Source organism: Chanos chanos, chromosome 5 (assembly GCF_902362185.1).
Source record: "Chanos chanos chromosome 5, fChaCha1.1, whole genome shotgun sequence".
Lineage (NCBI taxonomy): Eukaryota > Metazoa > Chordata > Actinopteri > Gonorynchiformes > Chanidae > Chanos > Chanos chanos.
Genome location: NC_044499.1, coordinates 52,469,401 through 52,492,922, shown reverse-complemented (window position 1 = coordinate 52,492,922; position 23,522 = coordinate 52,469,401). Strand labels below are relative to the sequence as shown.

General features: G+C 44.1%; 3 protein-coding genes across 4 annotated transcripts; 2 read left to right on the top strand and 1 right to left on the bottom strand.

The window, feature by feature from the left end:
* Window positions 1-484: 484 nt before the first annotated feature.
* On the bottom strand, window positions 485-4,837 carry pnpo (pyridoxamine 5'-phosphate oxidase). The gene is made up of 7 exons (XM_030774017.1): window positions 4,622-4,837; window positions 4,030-4,154; window positions 3,561-3,660; window positions 3,390-3,443; window positions 3,128-3,256; window positions 2,628-2,698; window positions 485-1,608 (listed from the first exon to the last, which is right to left on the bottom strand). Exons 1-7 carry the CDS (start codon window positions 4,808-4,810, stop codon window positions 1,446-1,448), a joined length of 831 nt encoding a protein of 276 aa, XP_030629877.1. The 5' UTR covers window positions 4,811-4,837; the 3' UTR covers window positions 485-1,445.
* On the top strand, window positions 4,555-7,558 carry mrpl10 (mitochondrial ribosomal protein L10). 2 transcript variants are annotated; one of them, XM_030774019.1, is made up of 5 exons: window positions 4,555-4,593; window positions 5,733-5,902; window positions 6,379-6,543; window positions 6,692-6,836; window positions 6,947-7,558. In XM_030774019.1, exons 2-5 carry the CDS (start codon window positions 5,822-5,824, stop codon window positions 7,198-7,200), a joined length of 645 nt encoding a protein of 214 aa, XP_030629879.1. In that variant the 5' UTR covers window positions 4,555-4,593; window positions 5,733-5,821; the 3' UTR covers window positions 7,201-7,558. The 2 variants fall into 2 exon arrangements, with proteins under 2 accessions (XP_030629879.1, XP_030629878.1); XM_030774018.1 differs by lacking the exon at window positions 4,555-4,593 and adding an exon at window positions 5,081-5,162.
* Window positions 7,559-11,420: 3,862 nt separating this feature from the next.
* Window positions 11,421-20,938, top strand: osbpl7 (oxysterol binding protein-like 7). The gene is made up of 21 exons (XM_030774131.1): window positions 11,421-11,552; window positions 12,075-12,218; window positions 12,403-12,456; window positions 12,575-12,688; window positions 12,863-13,039; window positions 13,613-13,754; window positions 14,098-14,216; window positions 14,675-14,761; window positions 15,028-15,051; window positions 15,634-15,784; window positions 16,364-16,494; window positions 17,427-17,592; window positions 17,780-18,066; window positions 18,407-18,544; window positions 18,691-18,754; window positions 18,888-18,966; window positions 19,306-19,450; window positions 19,570-19,720; window positions 19,922-20,048; window positions 20,418-20,540; window positions 20,830-20,938. The coding sequence occupies exons 1-21, from the start codon at window positions 11,421-11,423 to the stop codon at window positions 20,936-20,938; spliced, it is 2,664 nt and encodes an 887-aa protein (XP_030629991.1).
* Window positions 20,939-23,522: the final 2,584 nt, after the last annotated feature.

The following is a 23,522-nucleotide window of genomic DNA, read 5'->3' as shown; positions in this document are numbered from 1 at the left end:
CAGTATAATTGAATAGCAGTGTAAATGTAAACATATGATTTGCTTCACAAATTCTGTAAATATGCCGAGACCGTATCCTGGAAGAACAGAATGAGTCTCAGTTTGAGATGGTGATTGTTGTGTGCTTTTATAATCGACTGATGTCATGTCATGTTTCAGTGGTTGTGCGGGGAATTGTGAGGCTGATTTGTGTTCGGGGATTTCAGTGAAAATCGTCTCCTGATTTATCAGCGTATCACAGCTGGGGCAGAGGGGAATGAATAGGTGACGTTTGCTCTGTCAGTTTATTGATTTATTGTTAGAAGTTTCGATAAAAAAAAGAATAAAATTGCTTCCAATTAAAACGGATTGACTTACATCAGCGATAAATATCAGATGTCACTGATCTGCAGAATTTCAAGGTGAATGTTAAGACTATGTCAGGTGAAATTCCGCATTTACAACAACACTGCCATCTACAGGTTAAAGAATGAGGCGCACCAACTTGAATTTGAACTTTATTTTTTATTCAGTTTTATACTATATTGCTTTAGTAACATACATTTCTTTACAAAGTGACAAACAACACAGTAATCGCTTGTCTCTGAAATAAATGATCACATGATCCCACATATACTGTGTTTTTTTTCCGCCACTTAGAGACAGAGCAGTAATCAGCAGCCAACGGCTCCTCGGGATTAGAGGAAATTACTGCATTACAGAGAAGACTTGGCACAATTCACTTCAGCACTTTTAATTTAAACATTAATGTCACTGCATTAAAAGGCATTACATCACAAACACACTGACCTCAGTGGACACATGTCAACCACACAGGATATGACCCCCCCCCCATGTCACAGTCAGAGTTCCCCCCAAAAAAAGAGCTGACTTTTCACTTTGTTTTTCCAGTCCAAACAGGAACAGAAAGTCCAACACATTTCATGTGGCAGTGTTGGAGTTTGTGCTTTTCCTCTCTGACACGTTTTTCAGTGCGAGACACCTGATTATCCAACATGACAGACATTCCATCAATCATTCATCAATCTCACACGCTCGCCCCAGAATCTACTCATAAACGTTACAGATTAAGAGTGTGTGCTAGAGTCCACAGTCTCTGTCCTTCCAACCAAGGTTTCACTAAACACAGTGAACGTTAAGACTCGCTTAAACCCATGTCAGGAGAAATGGTTATCTACTTCTGAGCACACAGACAACTCCTGATGATTTCATTACAAAAACAAACAAACAAACAAACAAACACATTTACAATCTGGAAAAACACAGCTGAAAAGTTATTAGAAACTACTTAATGTCCATGTTTTTGGTTTAATGTTCATGTTATTAAAAAGGTTTCCTACTGGCTTTAATGGGCTAACTAATGGTCGTGTTGTGGATGGTCTGGTCAAGCTGTTCTGTCTGTATTAGGGGGAGAGGAACTGGCAGACCCACCCCCTCTGTCTGTATTAGGGGGAGAGGCGCTGGTAGACCCAACCCCCCTCTGCCTCATGCTGCATCTCTCCCAACTCCTCTCCGTCCTTGCGCTTGGTGAAGACAATGCGGTCGTGTAAGCGGTTGGTCTGGCCTTGCCAAAACTCTATGAGAGACGGCCTTACTATGTACCCCCCCCTGCAATCAGAGCAAACACAACTCACTGTTACTTCACTGTTACACACCGACCTGCTACCATTCACCAAACACAACTGCACTGTTACACACTGACCTGCTACCATTCACCAAACACAGCTGCACTGTTACACTGTTACACCCTGAGCTGATACCATTCACCAAACACAACTGCACTGTTACACACTGACCTGCTACCATTCACCAAACACAACTGCACTGTTACACACTGACCTGCTACCATTCACCAAACACAACTGCACTGTTACACACTGACCTGCTACCATTCACCAAACACAGCTGCACTGTTACACCGTTACACACTGACCTGTTACCATTCACCAAACACAACTGCACTGTTACACACTGACCTGCTACCATTCACCAAACACAGCTGCACTGTTACACACTGACCTGCTACCATTCACCAAACACAGCTGCACTGTTACACACTGACCTGCTACCATTCACCAAACACAGCTGCACTGTTACACTGTTACACACTGACCTGCTACCATTCACCAAACACAGCTGCACTGTTACACACTGACCTGCTACCATTCACCAAACACAGCTGCACTGTTACACACTGACCTGCTACCATTCACCAAACACAGCTGCACTGTTACACACTGACCTGCTACCATTCACCAAACAAAACTGCACTGTTACACACTGACCTGCTACCATTCACCAAACACAGCTGCACTGTTACACACTGACCTGCTACCATTCACCAAACACAGCTGCACTGTTACACTGTTACACACTGACCTGTTACCATTCACCAAACACAGCTGCACTGTTACACACTGACCTGCTACCATTCACCAAACACAACTGCACTGTTACACCGTTACACTCTGACCTGTTACCATTCACTAAACACAGCTGCACTGTTACACACTGACCTGCTACCATTCACCAAACACAACTGCACTGTTACACACTGACCTGCTACCATTCACCAGACTTGATCTTGTATCAGCTATACAAGAAAAAGAAAACAAAGACGCACTTACCAATAATCTGGCATGGGGACATCTGTGTTCCTATACTTCTCCTCCAGCTCTGTGTTCTTCTGTCTAAGGTACTGTGGACACACATATAGATACACACACACACACACACACACACACACACACACGCACATGCACACGCACACGCACACGCACACGCACACACACACGCACACACACACACACACACGCAAAGGTAGGTCAACACCATTAACTCAGATCTCTCACACTACAGCCTAAAACCACCTCAGAAGAGAAGAACCAGAATCAGGGGTGTTGTGGACTGAAATGTCCCACAGATTTGAGGCTGGTGCCTGACAGTCAGGGCACATTCTGTTAGCCTGGCCTGACCAGTGATTCCAGCCGGGAATCCCCGATATAGAATGCCCCCCTGGGACACTGTCAAGCAGGGACTCTTAACCAGCCTGTGCTACTGATAAGCTGGACGGAAATGATCCGTGTTGTGCGGATGAGAGAGGCTGTGAGGTGGAGTGTGTGTTCACCTGTCTGCTGGGAATCACCGTACTCTGCCTGCTCACCACTGCCCCAATCTGACTGCTCTTGGGCCGAGAGTGGAAATAATCACAGGACTTCTGGAATGGGATCCGCTCCACAGTGCCTTCGATCCGAATCTGCGCAAACACACAGACACTGTCCGCTCAACGCTGCCTCACTCAGGTCTTCATGACGGAGCAGCTACATCCGGGCAAAGACGCACAAACTCAGAGTTCACATCACCAACATTCTGGCAGGTCACACACTCACCTGTCGATTCAGTGGTTCCCAGTAGAACACGAGACAAGCGTAGGGATTGCTTTCCTGTTATAACGGACATGAAAAGACCATTCTAAGACACAAAGAACTTACGATGTCTGCTGAGCAAACCTTTAAACATGTTTAGACTAAAACGCGACTTTTCCCACCAGGAACACTGACCAGTTCTTGACCTTTGCGGCTCTCGTAGTTAGTGAAGAACCGAAATCCCTCGTTACTGTAGCCTTTCAGCAGAACCATGCGTGCAGAGGGCCGCCCATCCCTTCACGGGAAAAAAACCCAAAACAAAACAAAATAAAACAAAACAAGAAACATGGCAGCTTCTCAGCTCTGTCATCTCATTGCCTGTTACGACTAGTGTACTCTTATTCTTATGACTAGTGTACTCTTATTCTTATGACTAGTGTGCTCTTATTGCTGAGCTGACCTGTTTCTCTCGTCTCTCACACTTCATTGTACCGTTGACCCTGTGTTAACCTACATATGACAAATAAACTCTTAACTAACTTATGTCATAGTTTAAGTGTCACACACATTCCACACGTTTGTAAGATCAGAACCTGACTGGGCCTGAATGTGCACTGACAATCAACCGTGACATTAGAGACGCGATATAAGAAACCATTCTCACTTTGAGGCTGTGGCGATGCACATGGCATTGGCCTCTCCTACTTGGGGACATTTGGTTGCCAGATCAAACCAGTCCCCAAACTGCTTTATGGGGTCCAGAGACACAAGCTGATCCTCCTCGAAGCACTGCAAGGACAAAGGACAAAACATGGACAAACTGCATCTCAGACTGAGAGGGGCTGCGCATAAGGTAGCTCTGAACTCGTTACTGGATGGTGACCACTGGGCTGAAGCAAATATTGGATCTTCAGACATCCCCAACATTTTGTCTGTTACTGTTTTCTTCTGGAATCTTACACATAAAAAATAATTCCAGATATGAAAATTCGACTGAATGAAACACTAAAGGTTGTGGCAAACGCTGAAACATGTGTTTGCAGACGACCAATCACATAATGTTGAGCATCAACTCCCCTTTTTCTCAGTGCTTAATCGCTCTATCGCAAACATATAGGTCTAATTATAACTCCGCCAACGCTCACATAACACAGTGAACACACAGAATAATGACTGCTCCACAGAACCAACGGACTTCAATGAGAAAATGTGCATAGACAGTGCAAGGGTCAGTTAGAATAAAGTGTGAATTTTACCTCCTCATCGCCTTTGTAACTCTTTCGCATGTCGCTAAGATCCATGCCTGGTCCGTTATTTGTCGATTTCGTGCAGAATCTACGACGATATAACGTTTGATTGCAAGCTGCCAGGGAAATACCAGGCTGTGTGTATTTCCCAATTTTACAAATATTCCTCAATGCGGTGACACACAGAAGACGTCTCATGCTTATGTGATAACGCCAAGAACTAAAGCTGACATCATCACGCCACTTCGTTACGCAAAATGTTACAAAAACACATCGATGAGTTTTGTAACCGCACGGCATACTGCACGAGGATTGAATGTTCCGGAAACTGTTTCATTATGTTCTTTGCTTGGATGAATTAAAAAATATATATTTACAGTGAACATAGCTGATAAAATATGACAATTTGACATAAAGTAATATAAAGAAGTGTAAAGCGTTAATTATTGATGAGTTTAACAACACCACCGTGCATCCGGCGGAGTCAAACTGTTGTATTTCCGGTTAAAGATGGCAGCGACCTTGTGTAGCAGGCTCTTCCCAAGACCGGGTAATGTGATTTTTAAAATTACATTAATTTCTTGAATAACACCTTAGGCGGTAAGAGCACCTTAATTTTACATTGATCCCATGGGTCGACTACGATTGAGTCGCCTACACGAGAAAGCAGTTGTTTTCTTATATTATTTACTATGTCAATGAAACACACTTCGCTGCTAAATAAATGCACAGTGCACGCCTCATGTAACAGGTTTATGTAGACGGGATCACGTAGTTTATGCCCCTGATGATTTCATATAAAGTGTAGTAGTTTGCTTTTCCGTCTGTTCTTGAACGGACGGATTATTGTTGGTTTTGCATGGGGCGGTAATTAACACTGGCCCCAACCTTACGGTGCTACAGGGTTACTTGAATAAAATTCTGATTTAATTAAATTAACCCCGAATTTAGGGAAGATGTCGTGATCTTCCTAGCATGAACTCAAAACACATGAGAGGTGGTTTTGCAGAAAGTGTCGATCTTTAGTTGTAATCTTCTTTGTATGAGGCCTTTCTCTTCGTCATAAAGAGTAAAACAGAATGCTTTCTACACTGTCGTTTCATCCGTGTGTCCACCGCAGGATGGTTGCCGCTGGCGCAGAGTATTCGCCATGGCTCTAAAGCAGTCACGCGGCACAGAAAGCCCGTGCATATCCTCAAAAAGAAACTCATGGCCATAACGGAGTACATTCCACCTAAGCCCTCGGCTCCGCCCGGAGCGCTGGCTCCTCCAACCAGAAAGGCAGAACAGGTGAGTCTTTGGGTAGGGGGCAAAATGTTGTCTGCGTTTGTCTGCACAATCCTTGCACTTAATTTCCGAGTGTGTTTGGTTTACTCTGCGTGCCCTGGTCCCGAAGTGGCACTCCATCAGAAATTGGTCACAGCTTATCCATTGAAAGTATCCTTGTGAGGAGAATATCTTCTGATTCTTTGAATGTCATGATTTCCTCTGGCTAACATAACAGTTTCATGCTGAATGGGTATATGAGGTCCAGCCTGATATGGTAGAACTGAGACCCAGTCATTTCAGTGAATGTTGAGTTACAGTTGTGTATGAATGGAGAAGCTACTGAAAGAGCTTAGAGAGAATCTTTGAGACGTCCAGACGAACCTTCGGCTGGTCAGAGTCAGGGCTCCCTGTGTAACTGTGGTGTGGAACAAGTGTTTGTGCAGTTAGGATATTTTGGTGGTTTATAACACACTGTGTTTGTGTTACTGTTTACCCAGGAGTCTGGTCTGGTGAAGCTGTTAAAGAAAGACCTGCAGACTGTATTTAACGAATGTAAGATGGTCGCTGTCGTGCATAACAACGCCACTAATTCTGAGGACATGTTGATTCTCAAACACAGACTTCATAGACATAACATCAGTATCAAATTTTTCCCCCACCAGGTAATGCAACTGCACAATTAATATCATTTCAAAATGGTTTAATAATTGGTGATCATAATATAATTTAAATATCACTCGGTCATGTTATGATGGATATCCACAGCTGTGGTGAGTCATTGTCTCCGTTGTTGTCTTGGTTTCTCTGCAGGTCATGAGGTCTTTCCTGGCTGGCAGCCGTTACAGGAACATGGAGCCTCTGTTTATCGGCCAGACCGCTCTGTTTGTCAGTAAAGAGCCCAAAGTGCGGGAGATGCTGCAGGTGCTGAGGGGAACTCCGCAGATGGTGCTTTTGGGTGTGTTTACGATGTTCAGAACTGCAGTGTCCAAACGTATTCTGCGTATTCTGCTGTCAGTGACAGGATTAGCGTGATAATACTCTGAATTCTTTAATCTCTCCCGACAGGTGCACTTATAGAGAATACGCTGCTCTCCCAGCAGGGCGTGGTCGGTTACTCCAGGTTGCCCTCTCTGACCTCCGTCCAGGGAGAGCTGGTCAGTGGCCTGACCATGATGACCTCACAGACTGTTTCAATGCTGCAGCACCATCCTGCTCATCTGAGTGCTCTGCTACAGCAGCACCTCAAACAGCAGCAGACAGGGGGCGCCACCGAGCCCGCCGCCACAGAGGACGCGCCCAAAGCGGAGGAGGCGGCGTGAATTTGTCAGGATGGCTCTGCAACAGGAAGAGGACTCGAAGAGACACTTCAGATGATACACTTCAGAGAGCAATGGAAAGTTATTCATTAAAAAAAAAATCCCATTGACTACAGCTCTCATTCTCTTCATATAAGAACATGTGTCTGGTCACTTGCACTCGGAGAGACTGTACAGAAACAGAGCTGAAAATGGGGAGAGATTTTTCAGTTGTTAGTGTTGTGGAGAAAGAAGCAGTGTTCTTCATTCACAAATTCAGAAATATATCCTAAAGACAAATTACAGTTATTCAAACATGGCTATGTAATATTTTTATGTTTGTTTATTGTTCCACTCAATAAAGTCACATGTTTTAAGGAGACGTTATGTATTATGTTTATCTGACCTGTCTCGTCTAAAAAGTCAAGGAAGTCATGTACTGCCTCAGCCAATACATATGCTAGTGGTCCCCTGGATTAGCGCTAATCTGAGGACTGCGTCATACTAATCTGGGTAAGGTTGTCTATTACCGCAGCTATTCTTGGTTTATTTCACCATAGTGATTTAAATTGTGTAGCAGTTGAGACGTGTGTTCATAACAGTTTGAAATTATAAATGGAATGATAATCGTATGAAGCACTGGATTTTCATTTTGGTTAAATTGGCATTTTGAAAGTTTTTTTCGGGGGGAGGATAATTGTGTTAAAAGCTGCCAAACGCTTATTCGTTGCTAGACTACACATGATGAAGGTGTTTTGTTGTTTAATTTGAGGAACAGGAGCAGGGTAATAGAGAGAGAGAGGATATGCCAGGTCCGTATCGCTTCGGCCTGTGTATCCACACTCTTTGCGCTTGTAATTCCTTTAAATCACTAATGCGGATAATGACTCGCGCACACTGTGAGAGCTTCCGATGGATTTGAGGATGTTCACTTCTCTCAACAGAAGGGAACTGAGCAAGAACAATTCTTGAAGAATATATTTATATAATGTATTTTTATTGTTCGGAGTAATTGCACCCAGTTGCATACGTTACTGGATATAACATTTGTCAAATGGAGAAGCTCTACATTCATTTATCTGGACATTTTAATCGTTGCGAAGTACGTCAACTGCAGCTTGGCAGTAGGAGCTTCAGGTGAGAGAGAGTTATGCAATAGTTATATTAGCAGTAAGATTTGTGCTGGGTGAATGGACGGTTTCAACTCTCAGTCTGAGTTTGGTCTTATAAATCAGATAAAGCATAGGTGACTTTAATCTCAAAATTCAAATATAGGATTTAAAATCAGCACTAGACTTAAGTCTAGGGACATGTAAAGAGGCCTGTTACTAGATCTGCAGAGGTCAGATGTCTTCACATATGTATGTATGTATTTATGAATGTATATATGTGTGTGTGTATATTTGTATACAAACACACACGCGCACACACATACACATATATATGTAACATATAATGTTACATTGTATATCTTGAATTACTGTGGATTTTCATATTCAGTCTCAGTAAAAGGTTTCATTGGGTAATTCTGCTGTCAGACCTGTCAGGGAGTCCCGGATGTTTTATGCCAGAGTTCTGCTTAGTTAAACAAATGAAATGATATTAAACCTGTTAAGAGTACTTTACTGTTTAGTTGATCTTGTGGCATGTGCCTTGTAGTAGAACGTGACAGAACATCAGTTTCTTCATTATTTCTTCATGTTTCCTGGGCTTAGCGCTTTATTTTCACACTTCGCTTTTATATACCATCTAATTTTACCTGAGTGTACCCCAGATGAGTATGGAGAGGGTGTTTGTTTTGGTCGTTAAATTAGGCAGTAATGCAGCCTTAATGATGTCTTCATTGGGACTGGTCTATGGAGTGAAGTATGAAAAAACCTAGAGAAAAAGAGAAACTGTATTAATATGGTGCATTGTGCTCATGGTCGTCCTGTCTACTGAAGTCCAGAGCATGGCGAGTTATCTGATTTTATTAAATCTTACATAGAAAAGGTAAACCGTTGCTGATCTATTCTGAGAGATTATGGAGGATGAAATAAATCTGTATCAGACTATAAAGAGTGAATTTTCATATGTTATCATATGATATTCGTATATCATATATCTTATTATATTCATACATGAATCTTGGCCTGTTTCCTCTGTCAGTCAGGGTTTGGCCCTTGACCTGTGTTGAACTCTGGGAGATATCGTACTGCCATGAAGAGCTTACTGCTCAATGTAAACCCAGCGCTGCCTCTCTGTGGGTCTCAACCATAAAAGAAACAAGGGTTGTGATGTCACAACCAGAGAAAGAACAAAGCATGTGAGAACCACTCAGGCTCACCTGTGTTTACCAAAGCCTGTTAGGGGAAGTTTGGGTTAGTCGCGCCTACAGAGCCTGTTAGGGGAAGTTTGGGTTAGTCGCGCCTACAGAGGCCGGCAGAATGTTCAGGTGTATTTCTGGGCTTGAGTAAGCAAGGTTGACAAGGCTGCAAATCTGCTTACTGAGTTTCCGCCCCATGCCTCCCTGACCAGGGTCAATCCCATGCGGCCAGCGGCGTTTACGTAAACCTGCGCTGACGGAGGGAGACGGAGGTAGACGGAGGAGCTGGCTTCCTTTTGATTTTTCAGCGGTGTGAAAACTAAGGCTGTCACGCCCGTGGGTGCCTCTGCCGTCCCAAAGTGAAGGCAGTGATCGCGTCTTATTCCATTTTCTTCTTGCCAAATGTTTTTCTCGTTTTTCCTGGTCGGAGAGATCCGGTTGGTTTGTGTTTGAGGCCTAGTCGAGGAAACGGCTGCTAAAAAAAGACATGTCTGAAAGCCAATTAGAGTGATGATGCTAATCCTCTTCCCTCAGGCTCTAACTGACTTTATACTCACACAGGGCGTCTTAGACCTCACAGTGTGACTTCCTTATTCAAACTCGAAATGACAGAACATCATGTGTGTCCTCCTGTTCCCCAGTGGTAACCTGTAATAAATATTCTCTGTGAGATATGTTTTGTCAGATTACAGATCATTGGCGTTTTACTCCGATGATAAGAGTGTGACAGTTTTCAGGCATTCATACGTGGAAATCTGAGGTGCACATAGTCGAATCTTTCCAGAACTGACTGAAGCTTCTTCATACGTAAGGTAGCAATTATAATGGCTTTGTCAAGTTAAACCTAATTTATTATTTCATCAGAATTCATTTCACTATAATTTGGTACTGTAAAATGTTATTTAAAAATTCTGTTTATGTTTTTGATTGTGTCAGGTGAGTAAAGGCAGTTCCCTTTTGCCCTGGCTGACTGGTAAAAACATGTCTGAACCTGCATTCACTATTTAACACACAAATATACTCGACTCTGTTGCTAAGGCACACCTAAACCGAACTCCTGATACACCGCCCAGACAGCCAGCTTTTCTGTTTGGGAATGTTATTGTCAGTGGCAGTAGCTGGTCATTGTACTTCTCTACCACACATTTAATGAGAATATATTTTTCAGGTTTAAAACATTTTTAATTTTAATGGTATTTTAATAAGCTTGTCTTTTATGGGGGAGCTACCGTGAAACGTGTAGTCACTGGTGTATTTATCACCTCATTCATTAAAAAAAACATGTTTGTTCCATTCATTAAAGAGTTTGTTCTATTTGTTAAATAGTTTGTTCCAGTTTTTTTTTGACTCATCATTAAAGAGAACATGCAATAAGGTTTCATGTCACTCATTGGCTTCTTAAGGCCTTTCTTAGAACTGTGATCTCATGGAACTGCAGTGGAGGTTACTATGGTGTGTTACCATAGTGTGTTACCAAGGTGTGCTACCATGGTGATTGGCTCTGTGAGTGGTTTGGCCTGTATTTATGAGGTAAAGAACCAGTATGATCCAGTCTTACAGAGCAAGGCGAGGTATTTCTGACAGTGGTACGCCTGATTCTCTGAGTTCACCTCTGTTAGATAACAGAATTAGAGGAGCCTACTCTGGACTTTACTCACTGACTCTGTGCTCTCACTGACTCTGTGCTCTCACTGAAATACACACACACACATATTCTCTGTTTATTTGCTGAAGTCTTGAAAAGTTGTCATACATTTACGTTGAAATGTAACGTCTTGAGCTCAGTGATTTGATAGACGGTGACATTACTGCTCCTTTCCTCAGACGCGTGCTGCTCTAGCCTATGATGAGAGTCGGTCGATAGTCTCACACCAAACCCTTCGCACAGTGTGACCCGGAAGTTCACGAGAGGAGACCAACCACTGGACGCTGTTAAAAAATGGAGGCCTATGGGTCAACACCGGACCGCAGCCAATCCCAGATGAGCTGTGTGGAGCGGTCTCCTGCTGGTTTCCATAAGCCCACCCACTCCAGGAGCAGCAGCACCGCGTCCTCCCGTCATTCACGGCAGGTCAGCCCCGCATCCCCCTCTCTCAGTTCGGTTTGTGAACATGACGTTCAAACGTGTTATTATTAATATAGATGTCAGCACCAATTTGTCTGTTAGATTGAGAAAACCTGTTGTTCAACATTGATTTTAGAATTCCTCAGCCAACCAACCAACCATGTTAACATGTCTCAACAAGTGGAGAAATGTCTCTATGTCACCCTGCCCTGCCTCCTCCTCTCATTCACTCCCTTAACACCAGAGAGCTTATTCTGTACACAGGCACGGCAGAGTGTACGTGTGTCAGGTAGATTCAGGTACAGCTGGTATAACACAACACAAATGATCAGAGCACTTTAATGTCCACTGAACAGGTAGGCTAGTGCTTGGAGTTTGGTTGGCTAGTGCTTGGAGTTTGGTTGGATTTGAGAATAATTTGAGGAACTCTTGGGTTCTCGGAGTTCTGGAACACGACCCAGCCCTGACTGTAGCCTTCGGGTGGGTTGTACTTGGTTGTGAGTCTTTCTGCTCTGGTCCTCTCTGAAGAACATAAAGGACTGGGAGGTTATGGAGGACGTCCAGATGGATGTGGGGCCCAGCGGGGAACCTGCGCGGGACATGAGCCCGCCGGGCATCTGTGAGGGCTATCTGATGAAGAAGAGGAAGTGGCCTCTCAAAGGCTGGCACGAGGTGAGAGAGTGAACGGCATCTCAACGCCCACCATGCTGGTCCCACAGCTACAAAACTGGGCATTTTATACGTCTGAAATAGATTTCAAACGGATAAGGTGTGGAAATTTATACTACATCTACGTATCGAAATATGTGATGAGATTGTGTAAATCATACTGAAAATATATCTCCTTTGTTCTCAGAGGTACTTTTTGCTTGACAATGGAATCCTACGATATTCCAAATCCAAACATGATGTAAGTTTGTGACTTTTTGGGAGTATTAATATCAGTGTAATGTTAATGAAACACTGACAGTGATGTGTAATGTAATGTTACGTGTCACACTCCTGTCTGTTTTACCGTGTGACTGTAGATCTCTAAGGGAAAACTACACGGCTCACTGGATGTGAGTCTGGCTGTCATGTCCGTTAATAAGAAAGCCAGGCGCATTGACCTGGATGCTGGAGACAACCTCTACCATATGAAGGTACATTTCTGTTCAGCCTCTATCATCACTCAGGAGCCTGAGTCAGTCACACGGTCATAGGGTTGTGTCTGTACCTGAAGCTTGCTGTGAATGTGCTAATGGACTTGTATGCGGAAACACTCTTAAGATTCTCTATGGTAGAGAATTTACCTCACCCGCTCTGTTCCGCCTCAGGCCAAGAACCAAGACCTGTTCTACATTTGGGTGACAAAGTTAAGCGCCCATCGCATGTATAAGAGGAACGAGGCGGCCCTGGTGCACAGCGGCTTCCTGCAGGCCCTGTCTCAGGGAAGCTCCACCCTGCCCACCGTGGCCAGCCTCAGCCAGAGGAACGGAACCATGCAAGACACGGTGAGAGAGAGAGTGACCAACAGTTTCACTCTAAGACCTGTAAAACACACAGTTTAACTCAAAGACCTGTAAACGCACAGTTTCACTCAAAGACCTGTAAAACACACAGTTTCACTCAAAGACCTGTAAACGCACAGTTTCACTCAAAGACCTGTAAAACACACAGTTTCACTCAAAGACCTGTAAAACACACAGTTTCACTCAAAGACCTGTAAAACACACAGTTTAACTCTAACACCTGTAAAACACACAGTTTCACTCAAAGACCTGTAAACGCACAGTTTCACTCAAAGACCTGTAAATGCACAGTTTTACACTAAGACCTGTAAATGCACAGTTTCACTCAAAGACCTGTAAACGCACAGTTTCACTCTAAGACCTGTAAAGACACAGTGGGCCACTAATGACTCTTCACTTATTTTACACTAAGATATCAATGTACATTCTGTCTGTAAAGAATGAAATGTACTGTCATCGATATGTTTTTTCCCCTTTGAAACAGACGTGGTGTGGGTTTTTGAGTCGTCTGTGATATGTGCATTGTTAACCCTTTGCATCTGTGGTGCGTTGCAGGCATACCCTCTTTACCAGGGCGTACTGGGATCCACCCCAGGGGAAGAGCAGGTTCCAGAGCTGCCGTCTGCGAACGCTGGCGTGAACAGAAAAGTGTCTGCTTGGCTACAGCAGACCCAGGACCCACATAACTGTGCCCAAGGTCTGCGCAGACGCCTGCTTAAGACTGTGCTGTTCTGGTCAAAATGAATGTCATTCATGACATCACTGCTGACCCATTATCTTCAGTGGTGTCAAATGATGCTGAGCAATGTGACTCACTCACTTAACAGTGCCCTAATATCATGACAAAACTATGGTTTCGGAGGGTTAAGATGTGTATTTCTCTTTGAAGTAAACTACGGTTTAAGAGGGTTGCGGTGTGTACTTCTCTGTGAAGGGAGAATGAAACTGTGGTGATAATAAACAGGGCTCAGCTTAAATAGTCTCTGTGCTGCTGTATGGGCTGAACACTGTGACGAACACTGTGCTGTCCTGTGCTCCAGAACTGAACCGCTGTCAGATGGACCTGAGTGAGCTGCACCGGTTGGTCCAGCGGCTGCAGACACTGGAGTCGGGCCAGCCCATGAACAATGGGGATCTGCAGAGGATTATCAGCATGCAGGTGAGTGGGGCGAGGTCAGGTGAGGGGGGTGGGACTGAGGGGGCAGGTGAGAGGTCAGGTGAGGGGTCAGGTGAGGGGGCAGGTGAGAGGTCAGATGAGGGGGCAGGTGAGAGGGCAGGTGAGGGGTCAGGTGAGAGGTCAGGTGAGAGGGCAGGTGAGAGGTCAGGTTAGGGGGCAGGTGAGAGGTCGGGTGAGAGGGCAGGTGAGAGGTGCTCTGGTGTGTCAGGTACCGTAGAGCAGGTTGGGTCTGCATACTTGGGACAAAAACCCCCAGCAGAAACAGTTTGTCCAGAGAGAATGAGATGTTTCACAGCAGACGTAGTTTCATGTGTTGAATGTCACACATAAGACATAGACATAGATCAGCATTGCTAATCGCTAATCCACACTGTGTGGAAAATGTGTCTGGATACGTGCAGCTTTCTTATCACACCTTGTGTGTGTTTGTGTTCGGACAGAACCTGACGCTGGAGAAGCCCAAGAAGAAAACAGGCAAAATCTGGGGTCACTCGCGCACCCTGTCACGGGTGGAGGCTCTGGGAATGGTAAGGATACGCTGCTCCAGCTCTGTGAAATGTTAGGAATATTTGTTAGATTATGTTTGGGAAGCAAATTGCATTTTTGTCTAACAGGGACTGCCCTCAAATTGGGATTGTTTGGTGCTTTCCAGAAAGGTTTGGAATTGAGTTTTGTGTTTTGTCCGGAGTACAGTCTGACTGTGTGGAAATGACACTGTAGAGATGTGATTGGTGTATGTGTGATAGAAGCCATGAGTCTTAAGTAACGTAGCTGATTCCTTTTCTGCATGAAGCCATTTCGTGGGATTACTAAATCGGTGAGTCGGCCAAAGGCATTTTTATAGACTACTCATAGAATACCTATTCATCTTACACCACACCAAGCTTCCCCTTGTTTTATCCAGAGATTAGACAACGAAACTCAAAACATGGTCCCCTCCCATATTTAATCAGTCTGCATAGAACTGCTGTCGTGTAGTTCCTGATTGCAGCGCATTCGGTCTCTGTTGTTAATCCTGACTCGGTGGGGGCCTAACACTCTTACAGCAGCGCACCACACTCGTGTTCTGGGGAGTATTCTCCTCCTAACGGGGCTGACCTGAAAACCCAACGAGTTTGACAGGGTTTTTTTCCTCTGATTCACACCCCACGCGCGTACACTCCTTGGCCTGAGAGACACACGCTTGTAGAAACCTAACGGAGCCTGTGAACTGCTAAATGGCTTACGCAATGTGCTTCAGTTTAAATGACGCAAGAAGAAAACCTTGTGGGAACAAAAAAGCAGTGTAGCGTGTCAGTCTTTGTTGTCAGTGGTGTTTAATAAACGGAGTGAACTGGTTTCTCTGTAATACTCATAAACACATCACTTTTTCTCCTCCATCAACCCTCTCTCCCTACAGCTCTCCTCCAGTCACCTGAGTGCCTCCTCTCACCTGGGCACCTCCGTGCCCTCAATCCCCGACTACGTCTACAATCAGCTGACCCCGTCCACCACCAACTCCTCAGAGACCAAGAAACTCCATCAGGATATCTGCACCACCGCCCAGAAAGGTGAGGGCCAATGATAGAGCAGCAATAACATGCTGACAGCTCTGACTGATGGTCTGACATCCAATGAGAGATTGAGATTCTGTCTCGTGCTGACTTTGCCGGGAACTTAATACTTTGTTCTCATGTGCTGAAAGTAGAGGTTCTACTTTTTGATACAATGACTGGCCTTAAAAAAATCAGCCAATGGAAAAGTCAATGTTTTGGATCATTACACGTTCGCTAGAGGAGAAACACCCTGAATTTATTTAAAAAATGCATTAATGTTGAAATAATGTGAATGTAATGCATTTGATATGGATCCTTAGGGTTTTTTGTTAAACCGTTTACTGCATGATTTCAGCTATACCTCACATGTATCACAGAATTTCTTTTTAGACATTAAAGACATTCAGATTACATAAAAATTATCCACAGTGCGACACTGGATTAATTGTCTGGTGAAATGGGTTACTTTAAGTATAATTTTTGTCTTCGAATCATGTTCTTTTGCTGTGATGTGAGCAGACTGATATGGTCAGCGTAGCGTTGTATGTGATACTGCACAGGGCAGAATACTGACCCGTTCTTTCTCCTGTCCAGTCCACGTCTCTCTCAAGACCATCCATGAGCACCTGGGTCAGGAGCGGCAGCGGCTGCAGAACACCTGGTCCAGTCCTGACCTCCACCGCAATGCGTCTCAACGGCTCACCAACCTCTGCAACCTGACCGAGGTCGGCAGACACCCCCCCCACCCCCCCCCCCACCCTCCCCCGACCGACCATGTTTGTTCAGTACAAATATGTGTGGTGTTGTGCAGTCTCAAGTAACAGATAGTGTATTTTTCACTAGTTTTGTGCCTTTGGTGTGTTGTGCATCAGGTTACATAAGTGTGTGTGTGTGTGTGTGTGTGTGTGTCCAGTTAGACATGCGGTCCCGCCAAACCAAAGTTCACACGGTGTCTGTATCATCTGACTCCTCAGAGGAGTCTTTCTGTACCACGCGTCAAAAGGTTGGTTTGTTGCCCCCTGCTGGTTCACTGCTGCGTATGCAAGGGCCATTCAACTATTACTTTCTTCTGTTCCTCTCTTTTATCTCTTCACTGTCCTCACAGGTGTCTGGGAGTTGCTGTCTTCCTTTTTTTCTTTCCTTTTCCTTTCTTTTTAAAATATCTGTTCATACTTGGGATCTTTGTTTTTTCACAAAATCCTCCTCTACATTTCAATTATATGACAAAGATGTTTGAAAAACTTGAGTCAAAATTGAGATTCTGTCTCTCTCTGTCTCTCTCTCTGTGTCTCTCTCTCTCTGTCTCTCTCTCTCTCTTTCTGTGTCTCTCTCTCTCTCTCTCTGTGTCTCTCTCTCTCTCGCTCTCTTTGTGTGTCTCTCTCTGTCTCTCTCTCTCTCTCTGTCTCTCTCTCTCTGTGTCTCTCTCTCTCTCTGTGGCTCTCTCTCCCTGTCTCTCTCTCTCCCTGTCTCTCTCTCTGTCTCTCTCTCTCTCTCTCTGTGTCTCTCTCTTTCTGTGTCTCTCTCTCTCTCTGTGGCTCTCTCTTTCTGTGTCTCTCTCTCTCTCTGTGTCTCTCTCTCCCTGTCTCTCTCTCTCTGTGTGTGTGTGTTTCTCTCTCTCTCTCTCTCTCTCTCTCTCTCCCTGTCTCTCTCTGAACAGAGCTCTGTGAGGCGTACGCCGTCTGTTCAGGCTCCGTCTGTTGCTGATTCGTCGGCGGAATATTTTGATGCGCAGGATGACATCCTGTGTGGGAGTTTCTCAGACGGTTCAGACGAGTCCGGCCTCAGCGATGGAACCAGCAACTCCGAACCAGACGAAGGACACTGTGAGTACACACACACACACACACACACACAAAGATACCACATAAACTTCATAGATTTTCATTTAATATCTATTTGCCCTTATTTTAATTTCTGCCCTAAGTTGGGAACAGAATCCGTCTAGAACAGTTTTTCAGCGTTTATATCGTTCTGTTAAGTCAGTTCATATTTCTTTTCGTCCTTTCAAAGTGTCCGTCACACGGAAGTACCGTGCGAGCCTTTCTAAGGCCCAGCATAAACCAGTCCAAATCCCCAAAAACACCGGCCGCACCAAACTGCCCGCCCACTGCCCAGACAACAGCCACGTTGGCCTCATGACCATTCTCTACAACAACATCGGGAAGGACCTGTCGCGTGTCTCGATGCCGGCCGCCCTAAACGAGCCCTTGTGTCTTCTCCAGAGACTGTGTGAGGAGCTGGAGTATTCTGAGCTCCTGGACACAGCCCATAACACAGAGGACCCCTATCAACGAATGGTAACACTCCCAAACTCTCTCACACACATCTTCTTTCTTTATTACGTCTTTACTGAATCTTAACACCAAATACATCAAATACGGTCAAAAATCTTGGTGTTGAAAATGTATCTAGTTCATTTATGTAAATGTGTAAGGGCAGATGTAATCGTGCAGACTAATATATGATACGATTACACAAATCTCATTTCACACACGCGTGTGGTCAGACAGAATCATATTACGATGTAGAGACCTGTAGCACTGTGTGTATTCCACAGGGGTGTGTTTGATGCCATCGTGGGCCCTGTATTATCGCTGTGTTCTTCATTGGTTTCATTGTCTTTGTGTCTCTGTGAAGGTTTACATCGCTGCCTTTGCCATATCGGGCTACGCCACGGCTCAGTACCGTAACCGATACAAACCCTTCAACCCCATCCTGGGTGAGACGTTCGAGTGCATACGCGAAGACCGCAGCTTCCGCTACGTCAGCGAACAGGTCAGTGTCTTTCCCCGCTGGCCCCAGATCAGAGCAATGTGTTACAGGTAGCAGCGTCCGTAACTGACTGCAGATCCGGTGGGCGTGTTATGACAGGGCTGTCTGTAGCTAACTGGTGACTCTCACTCCTTTCTGTCTGGTCTCAGGTCAGCCATCATCCACCTATCTCTGCCTGCCATGCAGAATCCAAAAACTTCACCTTCTGGCAGGGTAGGTTGAAAGGTTTATAGTTCCCGTATGGAGCCAACAGTCTTAGGATCGTTGCTTTATTGTTTTTATGGGCTAAAGAGAAAAATCTTGACTGTTTTTTATGTCTCTGACTGTAATTTTATTGTGTGAACAGACCAGCGGTGGAAGAATAAATTCTGGGGCAAGTCTCTCGAGATTATGCCCACTGGAATGGTCAATGTTACTCTCCCAAAGTAAGTGTGTGTGTGTGTGTGTGTGTGTGGGCTTTGGCATGTACTGAGCCAGCATCTCTCAGATCCAGTCCTGGTAGCCCAGTGTCCTGCTGGTTTTTATCCTCTTTTCTTAGCCGTTGATTTTTACCTGAGACACAGGTGTGTGAAATCTTTAGCCAATCAGAGACCAGTGTTTAGCTGGGATGAGAACTAGCAGGACTCTGATCTGATCTTAAAATCTTAATAATCTTATTCTTAACACGTGGTTTTAAACTACGACATTTGCAGTTTGTTAAGGGAACTGTTGCTCAGCCTTCGCACTGAGGTGTGTGAGTATGTTGTGTTTATATGTACCTGCAGGTTTGGGGACCATTATGAATGGAATAAGGTGGTTACCTGTATTCATAACGTCCTGAGTCAGCAGCGTTACCTGGAGCATTACGGCGAAGTCATCATCCGTAACCTGAAGAGCTCTGTCTGCACCTGTAAGATCACCTTCGTCAAGGTGAGAGCCAGCGGCCTGGTTTCGCTCGCTCTGACATTTACATCACAGACTGGAGTTGAGTCTGTGGATTCTGTCCGTTCAGACTGATTGAGTGACTGTGTGTGTGTGTGTGTCCGCAGTCTCGGTACTGGGGTTCCGATTCAAACCGAAATGAGGTTCAGGGTGTGGTTCTCGATCAGAGCGGCAACGTCGTGCATCGTTTTGGAGGTTTTTGGCATGAAGGGATCTTCTGTGACACACTGCCCAACCCACAGTGCATCTGGAAACCAAGTGAGTTCTGTCATCCTCTCCACTGCTGCCCAGTTCTGCCCAGTCCTCTCTAGTCTTGTCTGGTTCTGTCCAATTTTTCTCATTCCTGTTCCGACACCTCCTCCTTGGTCTTGTGCGAGGGCTAAACATGGGACAGCAACATTAGATTTTTTCAGTCGTTTGGTCTCCAGCCGCGACTCTAACACGTTTTGTTCTCCTTAGATCCGCAGCCTAAAGACTACCTCCTGTACTATGGCTTCTCTAGCTTCGCTATGGAAATGAATGAACTCACGCCAGAGATGAAGCCTTTCCTCCCCCCCACGGACACTCGCCTCCGCCCAGACCAGAGGTCAGGCCTGGCTAAATGGCCAGAGAACCCTCAACCCAGCGAAATCCTTATTAAATATAGGGGTAGCAGTATATATATATATATGACTCCAATAGCACTTTGACAAGAAGTCACCTGTGCTGCTGGATTTCTAAGACTATTGTCTTATGTCCTCTTGTGCTGAACAGAAGTGGCAGACTTCAAAGATTTTTGCAGATATAAAGATTTATTCAAAGTGTGTGTAATTGTCATAAGTTAGTTTTAAGAGTACTTTAATCCTCAAATGTTTTAGCTACGGTTGGTTATACTTCTCGCAGATAGTCATGCTAGCGTTAGCATTATCGCTCTGTAATTTCACGCGTTCAGCAGCTGTTGTCACATTATCTGCAGAATGCTGGAGGAAGGCAGAGTGGAGGACACTGACAGAAAGAAGGATGAAGTGGAGGAGAAACAGAGGGAGCGGAGGAAACTCCTCGCCAAAAGAGGAGAGGAGCATGTCCCTCGTTTTTTCAGGTCAGGAGTCGTTTCAACCCAGTCTGGTGCCATGCTAATTTTTCTACAGATGTTAGCTTTGTCGTGTCTGTTAGTCATGGTAATTTTTCTACAGATGTTAGCTTTGTCGTGTCTGTTAGTCATGCTAATTTTTCTACAGATGTTAGCTTTGTCGTGTCTGTTAGTCATGGTAATTGTTCTACAGATGTTAGCTTTGTCGTGTCTGTTAGTCATGGTAATTTTTCTACAGATGTTAGCTTTGTCGTGTCTGTTAGTCATGGTAAGGAAAGTCTTGATACTTGTTCGACAGGAAAACTGTGGATGCTGCCGGAAGGGAAGTATGGGTGACTAATGGAACGTACTGGAAGATCCGAGAGAACCCGGGCTTCACCAACACGGAAAACCTGGAGCTATGGTGAACACTGTGAGCTGGGACAAAACTTGGCTCTGTAGATTTTCTGTGTAACAGTGTGGACTTACACACATTATTAGAAAGAACTTAAATCATATTTTTAAAGCACGGATGATCTGTCCTGAGTGGTATAGCTGCACTACACTCACCATGCAGGGATTGTGCTGCTTAGCCGCTAAAAGTCTCTGTCAGCAAAAGGCTGGTGTTCACTGGTTAAAATTCACTGAGGTAAACAGAGCGCCACCTCTGGTGAACAACAGCAATGACAACGGAAGGCCAAATGGAGTGAATGAGAGAGAAGAGCAGTGATTTAAACGTGTGGGTCTGGGGTGAACAGGTCTGGTTCCTGAAGCCCGGGGTCCGGCTGCTTTTCAACATCACAGCGACAGAATCACAGGCAGATTTCTACCTGACAAACAGGTGTGTCCCTTGGCCAGTCAGAGACAGGTGGTCTGGGAGAAACCCCGGCAGGACTCTCAGACTGATGTAGGTGTAGCTGCACTGCCGGGCTGCTCTTTGTGTTGTTTTGCCATATAATTGTGTTTAAATGTATAGAACTGCTCATCCGTCGCGTCTGCATCAACACAAACACTCCTGTGACTCCAAGTGCGGAGTCAAGATGCATGTGGATGGAGCTGAAACGTGACCGGATTAGATCTCTGTTTTATTATAAATGTTATGGTGTCTCTGTCATATGCACGCTGAGGTGATGCTGTTGTATGTGTGAGGAGCTTTCTGTCTGACAGGTTTTTAGGATGAAACCAGGTCAGAGACTGGGCAGGGTCTCTTTAGACGGTGTGTTCACACACCTGTATGCAAGTGGCATATTTAGCTTCTGGACCGTGCCGTTAACCCAGAGTGAATGATCAGTGTGAAACATTGCTGTGTCATGTGACGATAGATCATGTTGTGTAATATACTGTATTAGACCTGAACTTTTTGCTCCTTTAAACATGAAGATCTGGACATAGGCTTGACATGAATGTTAAAACATGTACAAAGCAAATTTAAGACCAATAAACTTTTAATTAACGAATAAAAAAACATCTATAATTACACAATATTTAGCCATCTTTAATAAATAAAGGATTTATGTTTTTATTTTTATTTCATGTCTTTATTACATGGAGAATGAATGAGAAATATTATTATTTAAATTTGTACAGTATTTGTACAGTACAGTTTGATTTTGTTTTCATTTCGGCTGCATTGCTGCACCAGCCTGGGCTCAGTGCTCACAGAGGAAAAGCCTCTTTAAAAAAGTTCATCGTTGTTATTATTATTATTATTATTATTTATTTTTTACATATAATTACTTTAATAACTCAGGAGCCAAGTGTGTTTAATTTATCACTCACATTATATAACAGCAAAAAAACCCCAAAAAAACAGATGTATGTCAAATACGTTGGAATTCGTCCCATGGCCTAAAAGCCATTTATACTCTGACTGCAGGACCTCACTGAACGGTTGAGTGAAGTCCAGAGACATGGAGTCGAATGGATGGGACTTTATGAAGGATTGACCCGCATTTTTTTATATAACCTCTAGGGGGCAGCAGGAACATGGAATATTTGTTACACTTAAAAAAGAAAAGAAAAGAAGAGAAAAGAAAGGGTAACACAGTCTGCAGTTCTGCATCAAATATCATGTCATAAATTTCAGTGCTTGTTCAAGTGATAAAAAAAAGAGAACGTTGCGGACAACATCTGCATGTTTTTTATGTCACCTCTTACATGAACATCTGCACACATTTAATTGCACTTGAAAAAAGGAAAAGACACTCATCACAGATCTTTTATGCTGAATTCAGTTTCTCCATCACGAGCTGCTCACAGCCCCACCCCTCAGGGTTTCCAGATTTATAAAAGAACCACCGATACAACAATCCATAAAACAAAAATGCATGAGCAGGTCATTTTTAACCCTCATATTTTCAGAAACCCTGCCTGCTTTTTTTGTGTGTAGTTATTTGGCATCTTGGTACTGAGCTGTATGGTTATGAATCATATCAGAAAAAATGTTAGAGACACATTGTGAAAAAACATCTGCACCATTCTGAATATTCCTCATACTCTCTCTCCCTCTCTCTCTCTCTCTCTCTCTCTCTCTCTTTCTCTCTCTCTCTCTCTCTGTACATGCATGTGTGTATATAAATATATATATGTGTGTGTGTGTGTGATATACATATGTTGAATTGATGGACATGTAGCATCAAAATATTGGCTGATATGAAACTGGCCGTAATAAAATCATGAAACATGTTCTTCTGGGACAGAAAAAGAAAAAAACCCGCTGAGACAATGCATCCCACACGCGCGTTACTCGCATGATCTATTATTCCGTGGGCGGTTTCATATGACTGCACCGGGGAAAATGAGAGTCACTGCTGGATGAAATTAACTGATGGAAAAATAAAAAAATCCTTCATTTAGAGCAATGCTCTCAGTTTTGTGTTTGGCACCTTCAAAAGTTTAAACATCACAAATATCAATAAAAAAAAACATTATTTGGGGAGGAGATTAGATTATTCATTATGTTTCACAAAAGAAAATAAAATTTTTACAGTTTTATCTTACAGAGTCCATCAG